The sequence below is a fragment of the Oncorhynchus masou genome, chromosome 16 (genome assembly GCF_036934945.1).
Source record: "Oncorhynchus masou masou isolate Uvic2021 chromosome 16, UVic_Omas_1.1, whole genome shotgun sequence".
NCBI classification, from domain to species: Eukaryota; Metazoa; Chordata; class Actinopteri; order Salmoniformes; family Salmonidae; genus Oncorhynchus; species Oncorhynchus masou.
In genome coordinates, this window is record NC_088227.1 from 17,061,336 (window position 1) to 17,073,980 (window position 12,645).

A 12,645-nucleotide genomic window follows, 5' to 3' on the forward strand; every position below is an offset into this window, starting at 1 on the left:
CCCAAACTGTTATAGACCTATATCCATCCTGCCCTGCCTTTCTAAAGTCTTCGAAAGCCAAGTTAACAAACAGATCACTGACCATTTTGAATATTACCGTACCTTCTCCGCTGTGCAATCCAGTTTCCAAGCTGGTCATGGGTGCACATCAGCCACGCTCAAGGTACTAAATGATATCATAACCGCCAACGATAAAAGACTACTGGGCAGCCGTCGTCATCGACCTTTCCAAGGCTTTCGACTCTGTCAATCACCGTATTCTTATCGGCAGATTCAACAGCCTTAGTTTCTCAAATGACTGCCTTGCCTGGTTCACTAACTACTTCTCAGACAGAGTTCAGTGTGTCAAATCGGAGGGCCTGTTGTCCAGACCTCTGGCACTCTCTATGGGGGTGCACAGGGTTCAATTCTCGGGCCGACTCTTTTCTTTGTATATATCAACGATGTCGCTCTTGCTGCGGGTGATTCCCTGATCCACCTCTATGCAGATGACACCATTCTGTATACATCTGTCCCTTCTTTGGACACTGTGTTAACAAACCTCCAAACGAGCTTCAATTCCATACAACACTCCTTCCGTGGCCTCCAACTGCTCTTAAACGCAAGTAAAACTAAATGCATGCTTTTCAATCGATCATTGCCCACACCCTCCCGCCCGACTAGCATCACTACTCTGGATGGTTCTGATATGTGGACAACTACAAATACCTAGGTGTCTGGCTAGACTGTAAACTCTCCAGAGTCATATTAAACATCTCCAATCCAAATTAAATCTAGACTCAGCTTCCTATTTCGCAACAAAGCCTCCTTCACTCACATTGCCAAACACCCTCGTAAAACTGACTATTCTACCGATCCTCAACTTTGGCAATGTCATTTACACAATAGCCTCCAATACTCTACTCAGCAAATTGGATGCAGTCTATTACAGTGCCGTCCTTTTGGTCACCAAAGCCCCATTTACCACCCACCACTGCGCCCTGTATGTTCTTGTGTGCTGGCCCTCGCTACATATTCGTCGCCAGAACCACTGGCTCCATGTCATCTATAAGTTTTTGCTAGGTAAAGCTCTACCTTATCTCAGCTCACTGGTCACCATAACATCAAGCACCTGTCGCATGCGCTCCAGCAGGTATATCTCACTGGTCATCCCCAAAGCCAACACCTCCTTTTGCTGCCTATCCTTCCAGTTCTCTACTGCCAATGACTGGAATGAATTGCAAAAATCGCTGAAGTTGGAGACTTATATCTCCCTCACTAACTTTAAGGATCACCTATCTGAGCAGCTTACCAATCGCTGCAGCTGTACACAGCCCATCTGTAAATAGCCCATCCAAACTACCTACCTCATCCCCATATTGTTGTATTTACTTTTTTTTGCTCTTTTGCACACCAGTACTTCTACTTGCACATCATCTGCACATCTATCACTCCAGTGTTAATATGCTAAATTGTAATTACTTCACTACTATGGCCTATTTATTGCCTTACCTCCTCACGCCATTTGCACACACTGTATATAGAGTTTTTCTATTGTGTTATTGACTGTATGTTTGTTTATTCCATGTGTAACTCTGTTTGTGTCGCACTGCTTTGCTTTATCTTGGCCAGGTTGCAGTTGTAAATGGGAACCTGTTCTCAATTGGCCTACCTGGTTAAATAAAGGTGAAATAAAAATTGTATATATATTCTGCCAAGCTCATTAGTCATATAGAAGGATTTATTCCTTTGAAATAACTTCTTATATTGGCTTAGGGCCTGTTGGTATATGAGATGTGTTTTTGGTTTGACGAAACTCTTAGTTGTCTTGCAATGGAACATTAATTGTCAATCCAGTTTTCCTTTTGAAGTGATCTTTTCTGATGTTCCCTTTTTCCACCTTTTTTAGATTAGATTTTCTAGACAGGTTTAGAAATATATCAATCAATTCACAGGGGTTAAAGTTGCCCGTTAATGCGACGGATTTCTGTCATGTGGGTTCTGGAAAGGTCGTTTTTGAGATCAGTGTAGATCCGTAGTAAGAATATCTGGGGGTGTGTACTGACCTGACATGCATGATTGTTGATGACACACCAATGTTGAGATGAAGGGAATTAAATAGTCTTTATTTCATTTGTGGGTCTAATCCTGGATGCTGATTGGTTAAAACCACATTCCAGACTGTGTCTATTTCACAAGTTACCACCAGCTAAAGCTATGATGTTGATATGCCTATTTACCCTGTTCCATCTGACTGCACAATTCAGTCTCATCAGCCCAGCCAGACAATTTATAAACTTGATCTCCACTAAAAAGCACTGAGACATTATCTCACGTTTCTTTTAGACTAGCAATTTGTTTGCAATAGCAGAGATTTGTATAAACCTCGCTGTCTGTCTCTCTGACATTTGCACCATTGTTTCAATATTGAAATTCGATCTCCAGCTGTCCCATAGTAATGAAAGTGTATGGGTCGGGACAAGACAGACAGGCAGGCAGATTTTCTCAGCCAGTCAAAATCATGAATCGGCATCATTTTTATGGATGTGTACACAGAGATGTCAATAGAAAACAGGTCAAACAAATGCAGCTAGTCTTTCCAGCATCAGTTTGAAGTTATTTTTTTGTGTGTTGTTGGCTAGCTCCTCTGAACAACAGTGTCCTGAGTAGAGAGCACATTTTCTATGCCAGGTGAAATCGAACATCATTAGCTAACTTTTATGGATGTATTCAAATAAATGTCACTAGAAAACAGCTTAAACAAATGCTAATGAAGACTGGGTTCCAGCTCTTTAGGCCAAAGGCAGATAACCTCAGACTTTGTATATTCCAGGATGAGATAGTAAAAGCTTTGTGTTCCATGGTGTCTAGTGTTGTTTTCGTGTGGTTTAGGCTCGGACCATTACAGTAGGTGTGAGCCGTGTTGAGCACCTGATACATACCGCTTAGGTCGCAGGATGGGGCTCTGTCTCTCTCTGTCACTCTGTCTCGCTCGTCTGTCTGTCTCTCTCTTGTCTAGTTCTGGCATTTAGGTCTCTCTCACTCTGACTCTCATACTGCCTTAAGAGTGCTTATAGACCATAATCTGAAAACCTTGTTGGATTGCAGTGATCTTAAGCCACACACCTGGGCCCTGGTAAGTTAATAGGCTGAGTCAGAGGTTGAAGTGCCCTTTTGGTCTTTACGCTAGATGGTCTTTACGCTAGATGGTCTTTACAGTAGATGGGGGGAAATGTTTGCTTCTCAGCTAAGGAGGCCAAGGCTATCAGCTCTCGTCTCAGTCCATTCCACTGCCTATATGTCAGAGCTGTCAATGGAACTCACTTGTGGCAAAGAAGTCAGTTTTCCTGCACCTGGTCTGACCTTTAAGACTCCTGGTGTTTGAGTAGACAGACAGACAGGCAGACAGACAGACGATCTAGGTCTCTTCATTTGGGTTTACTGCTGCCCCTCAGAATCTCTCTCTACTTTTCTCACATACTTTCTCTCTCTTTCCCTATGGCATTTTATCCCTCCTTACCTCCCACAAAATCCACTTATCTCACTAGCCCTCTCCCTCTTTCCCTCTCTCCCTCACTGCTGTGGATTCTTAGCTGTAATAAGTGCTGCGGCCCACAGTGCTGACTTAAGATAAATCCCTCCAAATGACTGTGGTAATTGCCTTGAAGTGCCCTTTCACAATGTCTCCCCCCTGCACCCAGGACGTGATCTATTGTGGCTAGCTCCGTTAATGTCAGCATAGCAGAGAGGCACAAAATACAAACGACACCTAGTAATTGTAAAGCACAGGCACGCCATTCCTATAAAAAATACTTATTGGGGTGTAATGGGGGAGTGGGGTTCTCTCTTTCGCTGCTTAATAGTTCATTAAGGAATGGAGAAAGGTCTGAGTCGTCATTTTAGATGTGTGGTGAGAGATCTTCAGGCTCTCTTTGCTAATATAAAAAGCTGCGCCTCAGCAGCACATTTAAAGGAAGGGGCACAACCCCTGATCTCAAAGACTTCAGTTTGTTACTTTTCAATCATCAGGTTGAAAATGCCAGGGACGCCAGGTGAGTTCTCTCACTGGCACTGCCCAATCGATGGCCTAATCAATCTTTACAGTGCTTAGGCACAGCAAAAAGCCCCAGGGGACACCTTTCTGAAGTCACAGTTTAGCGTTGAACTTTCAGCAAGAAATGATTTCTCAATTAGTCGGAAAGTCCCGGTTCCGTCAAGAGGCCTGTTTGAATGGTTTTGTTTACCTCGGTCTTTAGGGAGGACAGCGCTGCTATGAGTCCCTCACTCAGGTGGAAGTGAACTGGGAGAGTGCACTCTGGTAAACGGTGTGCTGGGTTTCATTCCCTAATGCAATTTGACCTCCCCTGTCCTGCCTGGTGTTTTGTGCAGCTCACCACAATTAGATCGGACAAAAGCTGCTCTTTCCCAGCAATTAATATCTCAGGCCCCTTTCAGGCTTTAGCCTGCTGAGTGCAGGGTGGCATCTTAAGAGGGTCAGACCACTCTGTCTGATGAGCTGATGAGAGATCCAGTCTAGATACAATGCTGTTGTCTAGTCACTGTCATCCTCAGCAGAAGCCTGTGCAGACATCTGCAGGACTGTGCTCATGCCAATGGAGATCTCAGATTAAAACATCTGTCATATCACCACAGCCCCCCGAGTATCTATCTGTATTTGATATTGTATTATGTGATATTAATCCACAATGGCTACAGTAGAAGCAGGTACAGTCAGTTCTCAGATCTAACCTATGGTTCAGTAGCCACGTTCAAGTGAATTTCCATGGTGCCGTGTTCAGTCCTGTTGTTGACCTGTGATGTGTGCTCCCTGGAGAGTCATGGCAAGGTATTGGAGATCCCATCCCAGAGCCCCCCCAGTCCCTCCCTGACACTTTATCCAGGTATAGCTGGGGTGGGGGCTCTGGGCCGATCTATCGGAGGCACCAGATCCCTGTCACAGACACGTGGAGTAATTTGGGCTGTGTCCCGCGAGGCGGCCCAGTCACCCCTGGTCAGGCACGGTAATTCATCTTATTTAGTGGCATGTCCAGCCTTCCTCCCCACAGCCCCAAAGCACAGGACCCGTTAGCCTGGCTCCCAGTGACAGGCACATAGCCCTGTTGTACACACACACAGCATCACAGCATCACAGCATCACACACACACTTACCCTCGCCCATTATGTCTCTCTCTCTGTGTGCTCGGTGGCTATGTCCTTATTCCCTAGCTCTAAATGTCTTGGTAGAGGTCGAATATAATGGCTCCTATTGCAGAAAGAGGTTGTGTGCAAGTTGAAAGTAGTGAAACCAGACATCTCCCTGTTTTCAGAACTACAACCACTTCTTCCTTCCTTGTCTCCTCTGACCTGAACCGTCCAAATGAGTCTGGCGTTATCCACGTTCAGTGTCAGGAAACCCGCAAAAACCGCCGTTGCTGTGTGTCATCTGTATAACACATGTCTGAATTCTACTTCATAGCAGAGCCTCTCACATCAGTGATAAATCATTATCCAAACTCACTGGAGTGTGTTTGGAATATGATTCTCATCATCAATATTTGCTAATGTTATCTGCCGTCCATCTCGCCTGGCCAGGTTGTTTGGCGGTGCAGATCATTTGATTGCTTTGTAGACCTTGTTGACAGTTTGCTTGATGACTCTAGGTGGTACGTACTGTAGTTAATTTATTCTCCAGCGTCCTGGCATTATTAAAGGCATTAATCACACCAATTGGATGAGACGTAGCTACGCAGGATATCTCCATTTCTGACCTGTGTACAGTATATATGCCAAACCTGGTGGGATGGAATGATTTGTGGGTGTCCCCTACATATGTTGCGGGGGCTCCAGATTACTTTCAGAATCTGCTCAGAAACGAGCTCTAAATGTCCAATGTAATGACACGGATCCTGGAGGCGACAGACTAACTCAGTGGTGAATGAGCGAGGTAGACAGCCCACGTCTCATTGCAGAGGGGGCAGCAGTGGGCAGAAGGAACAGCGCTGTGGATTTAGTAGAACAGGTTAACAGGTGACCTTGTCCAGAGACTCCAAGGACACGGCGGGAGACAAAGTAATTATTTGGTGGCTGACGCACACAGACCTAGCCGTGTTGTTTGAGTACGGCACAAGTCTCAGCGGGCATCCGGTAACACAATGAGCTGAAAGCAACCTCGCCACTTGATGTCATGTAGCACCGCCCCGTATTGACACGGCTCCCAAATGCCTCTTTTGAAAGTTCGCCAGCATCTGTCTTTAAGCTCTTACTCTTTACATATCCATCAACCTCCACTTTTTGAAAATACCCAATTCAATTACTTTCAAGACATCGGCTCTATTGCTCTACGACACCAATATTTGACAAGTTGCGTTTTTACCCTTTTCATTCGTGTCCCCTCAGAGCAGGCAGCTCATGGTGAGACATTCTCCATTATGGAGTGGCTGGTACCCAGTGGGGCATTCTCTGAAGCTGCTACCCTTTCTCCTTCAGTATCTGAAATAAGCCATTTTACTACTTCATAGAGGAGAGAATATCTTTTCACATCAATTGGATTAGCAGGAAGCCGTGTGGCACAGGTCCCTGGATTGGCTGTGCTTCCACAAACCTCCTATGTTGCATGTGACATTTAAAAAAAATAAAAAAAAAATATGGTAATTTATTTAACCCGATAAGTCAATCGAGAACCAATTGTCATTTACAATAATCACCTGGCCTAGAGGCATAACATTGCAACAGTGAACAGGACAACACAACACAAAATAAAACATACACTATACAGAGGTAAGGTTCAAATTCACCAAATATACAACACTAAGAAATATTCACAGTGTGTTAGAGCGGGAAAGGTCAAGGCAACACAGAAGACTTAATAATCAGCAAGTACATTGATCAGATAGCAGCTCAGTTAATGTTTCTGAAGGAGTGTGGTGGGATGAATATGTCAAGTTTGAGGGTCTTTTGCAGCCTGTTCCAGTCAGCGGAAAACTGGAATGAATGACGGCCAAAGGAATGAATGACGGCCAAAGGAATGAATGACGGCCAAAGGAATGAATGACGGCCAAAGGAAGTGTGAACTTTGGGAATGACCAGTGTGATACAGTGGGGCAAAAAAGTATTTAGTCAGCCACCAATTGTGCAAGTTCTCCCACTTAAAAAGATGAGAGGCCTGTAATTTTCATCAATAGGTACACTTCAACTATGACAGACAAAATGAGAAGAAAAAATCCAGATAATCACATTGTAGGATTTTTTTATGAATTTATTTGCAAATTATGGTGGAAAATAAGTATTTGGTCACCTACAAACAAGCAAGATTTCTGGCTCTCACAGACCTGTAACTTCTTCTTTAAGAGGCTCCTCTGTCCTCCACTCGTTACCTGTATTAATGGTACCTGTTTGAAGTTGTTATCAGTATAAAAGACACCTGTCCACAACCTCAAACAGTCACACTCCAAACTCCACTATGGCCAAGACCAAAGAGCTGTCAAAGGACACCAGAAACAAAATTGTAGACCTGCACCAGGCTGGGAAGACAGAATCTGCAATAGGTAAGATGCTTGGTTTGAAGAAATCAACTGTGGGAGCAATTATTAGGAAATGGAAGACATACAAGACCACTGATAATCTCCCTCGATCTGGGGCTCCGCGCATGATCTCACCCCGTGGGGTCAAAATGATCACAAGAACAGTGAGCAAACATCCCAGAACCACACAGGGGGACCTAGTGAATGACCAGAGAGCTGGGACCAAAGTAACAAAGCCTACCATCAGTAACACACTACGCCGCCAGGGACTCAAATCCTGCAGTGCCAGACGTGTCCAGGCCTGTCTGAAGTTTGCTAGAGAGCATTTGGATGATCCAGAAGAAGATTGGGAGAATGTCATATGGTCAGATGAAACCAAAATATAACTTTTTGGTAAAAACTCAACTCGTCGTGTTTGGAGGACAAAGAATGCTGAGTTGCATCAAAAGAACACCATACCTACTGTGAAGCATGGGGGTGGAAACATCATGCTTTGTGGCTGTTTTTCTGCAAAGGGACCAGGACGACTGATCCGTGTAAAGGAAAGAATGAATGGGGCCATGTATCGTGAGATTTTGAGTGAAAATTTCCCATCAGCAAGGGCATTGAAGATGAAACATGGCTGGGTCTTTCAGCATGGCAATGATCCCAAACACATCGCCCGAGCAACGAAGGAGTGGCTTCGTAAGAAGCATTTCAAGGTCCTGGAGTGGCCTAGCCAGTCTCCAGATCTCAACCCCATAGAAAATCTTTGGAGGGAGTTGAAAGTCTGTGTTGCCCAGCAACAGCCCCAAAACATCACTGCTCTAGAGGAGATCTGCATGGAGGAATGGGCCAAAATACCAGCAACAGTGTGTGAAAACCTTGTGAAGACTTACAGAAAACGTTTGACCTCTGTCATTGCCAACAAAGGGTATATTACAAAGTATTGAGATAAATAAGTATTTGGTCAATAACAAAAGTTTTCCACCATAATTTGCAAAAATATTCATTATAAATCCTACAATGTGATTATCGGGATTTTTATTTTTCTCATTTTGTCTGTCATAGTTGAAGTGTACCTATGATGGAAATTACAGGCCTCTCTCATATTTTTAAGTGGGAGAACTTGCACAATTGGTTTTCTAACTACTTTTTTGCCCGACTGTACATCTACCAGAGCGCAGTTTGATATTGGTAGTGGAGTTTGAGGAGTGAGCTGAGGTAGATGATGGACTTAATAAATTGGTGCCAGTGAGTCTGGCGTCGTGTATGTAACAAGGTCCAGTTGACCAGGGTGTAAAGGTCACTGTGATGAGTGTTGAAGTGGTAACAAAGTGGATGGCAGTGTGGTAAATGACATCTAGCTTTTTTCGGGGCAAGACTGTAAATTACATCGCCATAGTTCCGAATGGTCATTTTTACAAGGGTGTACTTGGCAGAGTGGGTGAAGGATGCTTTGTTGCGGTACTGAAGGTGGTTGATGTGGGTATGGAATGAGAGTGAGCATTCCATCCATATACCAATAAAACATAGTCTTGGTTATTTCTTTATTGATGCTGCTTGCAGACGTCTCCGCACCTTCTGTTCTTCACAGACGCACACAACCTGCTCTGGCGGCTCTGTCACATTAGAACTATACTGAACATAAATGTAAACGCATCATGTAAAGTGTTGGTCCCATTTTTCGCGAGCTGAAATTAAAGATCCCAGAATTGTTTCAAACACATCCCCAAAAAAAGTTATTTTAAATGTTGTGCACAAATTTGTTTACGTACCTGTTAGTGAGCATTTCTCCTTTGCCAAGATAATCCATCCACCTGACAGGTGTGACCTATCAAGAAGCTGATTAAACAGCATGATCATTACACAGGTGCACCTTGTGCTGGGGACAATGAAAGGCCACTCTAAAATGTGCAGTTTTGTCACATAACAAAATGTCACAATGTCAAGTTTTGAGGAAGTGTGCAGTTGGCATGCTGGCTGCAGGAATGCCCACCAGAGCTGTTGACAGAGAATTGAATGTTAATTTCTCTACCATAAGCCGCCTCAAGTCATTTTAGAGAATTTGGCAGTGCGTCCAACCGGCCTCACAACCGCAGACCATGTGTGACTATGCCAGCCCAGGGCCTCCACATCTGGCTTCTTCACCTGCGAGATCGTCTGAGGAGGGGAAGGGGTGCTGAAGAGTATTTCTGTCTTTAATAATGACTGGCTGGGCCTGGCTCCCCAGTGGGTGGACCTGGCTCCCAAGTGGGTGGGCCTATGCCATCTCAGGTCCAGCCATGGCTGCGGCCCTGCCTGGTCATGTGAAATCTATAGATTAGGGCCTAATTTATGTATTTTAATTGACTGATTTCCTTCTATGAACTGTAACTCAGTAAGATATTTGAAATTGTTTCATGTTGCTTTTTATATTTTTTTGTTCAGTGTGGTATATGACATGTGCTGGTGGTGCATTGATAGAATACACAGATATGATCATGTCTACAGCTTTGTTATCTCTGTTTGTTACAGTAGCTCTTGCTACTAAATTTAGCGTTCTTATATGCTGGATTTAGCTGCACCCGAAGCACTTTATCTCAGAGCCGAAGTGTGCATGAAATTCTAATTATTGACTGGGGCATCTTCAATCCACACAGAGTGCATTCACAGAAACTCTGGGGACTTCATAGGGAATGTATTTATTCTACAGTTAGTATTCCTATTTCCTACGGTACAGAATCCTCTCAGGACTCGGACGTTAAGATGTGTATGTGCCTTTCATATCCTACCTGTCATTGTATATTGGTGTCATTGTATATAATTTCATGTGAAGTGCTGGTGACATTTCCCTGCCCCTGATGTGCTCTGAACGGGTTGATAGATGTACAGTGCATTCGGAAAGTATTCAGACCCCTTGACTTTTACCACATTTTGTTTACGTTACAGCCTTATTCAAAAATGTATTGAATCGTTTTTTTCCCCCTCAGTCTACACACAATACCCTATAATGACCCTATAATGACATTTTTGCACATTTGTTAAAAATAACTATTACATTTACATAAGTGTTCAGACCCTTTACTCAGTACTTTGTTGAAGCACCTTTGGCTGCGATTACAGCCTCGAGTCTTCTTGAGTATGATGCTACAAGCTTGGCACACCTGTATTTGGGGAGTTTCTCCCATTCTCTGCAAATCCTCTCAAGCTCTGTCATGTTGGATGGGGAGCGTCGCTGCACCGCTATATTCACATCTCTCCAGAGATGTTCAATTGGGTTCAAGTCCTTGCTCTGGCTGGGCCACTCAAGGACATTCAGAGACTTGTCCGAAGCCACTCCTGCGGTCTCTTGGCTGTGTTCTTGTGGTTGTTGTCTTGTTGGAAGGTGGACCTTTGCTCCAGTCTGCGGTCCTGAGTGCTCTGAAGCAGGTTTCATCAAGGATCTCTCTACTTTGCTCCGTTCAACTTTCACTCGATCCTGACTAGTCTCCCAGTCCTTGCCACTGAAAAACATCCCCTCAGCGTGATGCTGCCACCAACATGCTCCACCATAGGGATGGTGCCAGGTTTCCTCCAGACATTTATTTTATTTTTTATTTAACCTTTATTTAACTAGGCAAGTCAGTTTAGAACAAATTCTTATTTTCAATGACGGCCTAGGAACAGTGGGTTAACTGCCTGTTCAGGGGCAGAACGACAGAATTGTACCTTGTCAGCTCGGAGATTTGAACTTGCAACCTTCCGGTTACTAGACCAACGCTCTAACCGCCCCACATGACGGTTGGTATTCAGGCCAAAGAGTTCAATCTTGGTTTAATCAGACCAGAGAATCTTTTTTCTCATGGTCTGAGAGTCCTTTAGGTGCCTTTTGGCAAATCCAAGCGGGCTGTCATTCTCCTTTTACTGAGGAGTGGCATCCGTTTGGCCACTCTACCATAAAGGCCTGATTTGGTGGAGTGCTGCAGAGATGGTTGTTCTTCTGGAAGGTTCTCCCATCTCCACAGAGAAGCGCTGTCAGAGTGACCATCAGGTTCTTGGTCACCTTCCTGACCAAGGCCCTTCTCCTCCCATTGCAGAGATTGGCTGGTGGGACAGCTCTAGGAATGTTCTTGGTGGTTCCAAACTTCTTCCATTTAAGAATGATGGAGGCCATTGTGTTCTTGGGGTTCTTCAATGCGGCAGAATTTTTTTGGTACCCTTCCCCAGATCTGTTCCTTGACACATTCCTGTCTCGGATCTCTTTGGACAATTCCTTCGACCTCGTGGCCTGGTTTTTGCTCTGACATGCCCTGTCACCTGTGGGACCTTCTATAGACACGTGGGTGCCTTTCCAAATCATGTCTAATCAATTGAATTTAACACAGGTTGACTCCAATCAAGTTGTCGAAACATCACAACGATGATCAGGAAACAGGATGCACCTGAGCTCAATTTTGAGTCTCATAGCAAAGGGTCTGAATACTTATGTAAATAAGGTATTTGTTTTGGTCATTATGGGATATTTTGTGTAGATTGATTAGGGGGGAAATTATTTAATCAAAAGGCTGTAACAAAACAAAATGTGGAGGGATGGTGTGAGGCAGCACAGCGTTGTGGAGCTAAGTACAGTACAGGATGGGAAGGATGGCCTCAGACCTGCCACGCTCCGCTCTTATCTGATTGGCTTTTATCAGCCTGCTGCAGGATGTAGTCCTAAACACTCTTGCTCTGTCTCCCTCTTCCTGTCGCTCTATCTCTCTCGCTCCCTCTCTCCCCTTCCCCCTCTCTCACAAACCAGGAAACATCCTCTCCTTTCCAACAGGAAGAAGGGCGACGCTGCATGTGAGATAAAATGCTCATGTGACAGGAAGAGCTAACCCTAACCCATTGTCCATGGATCAACGCCTTGTCACCACGTCTCCGACATCAGACAGGATTGACAGAAAGACGGGGGTAGATTGTGTTGCTGATACATCTCTCTTTTCTCTGTTTGTTTGGTAGGTGTTCAGGAAGAAGGCCATACAACTGGGAGAGAAGCTCTTGCCTGCATTCAAAACACCCACAGGCATCCCCTGGGCCCTCCTAAACCTGAAGAGGTGAGTCCTGCACTCGAACATCACCATTCTGTCGGTCTCTGTCTGTTTTATATACACACTGTACAGTCAGCCCACGGCTTCAAATATATCATTCACTATTCCCAATACT

The 12,645-nt window shown here is 44.5% G+C and overlaps 1 protein-coding gene across 1 annotated transcript in view; it reads left to right on the forward strand.

The window, feature by feature from the left end:
* LOC135557568 (mannosyl-oligosaccharide 1,2-alpha-mannosidase IA-like) overlaps positions 1–12,645 on the forward strand; it is a 161,059-nt gene that overhangs the window by 105,601 nt on the left and 42,813 nt on the right. The window contains exon 5 of the mRNA XM_064990960.1: positions 12,442–12,536. Coding sequence (XP_064847032.1) covers positions 12,442–12,536 — 95 coding nt within the window. The remainder of the gene's footprint in view (positions 1–12,441; positions 12,537–12,645) is intronic.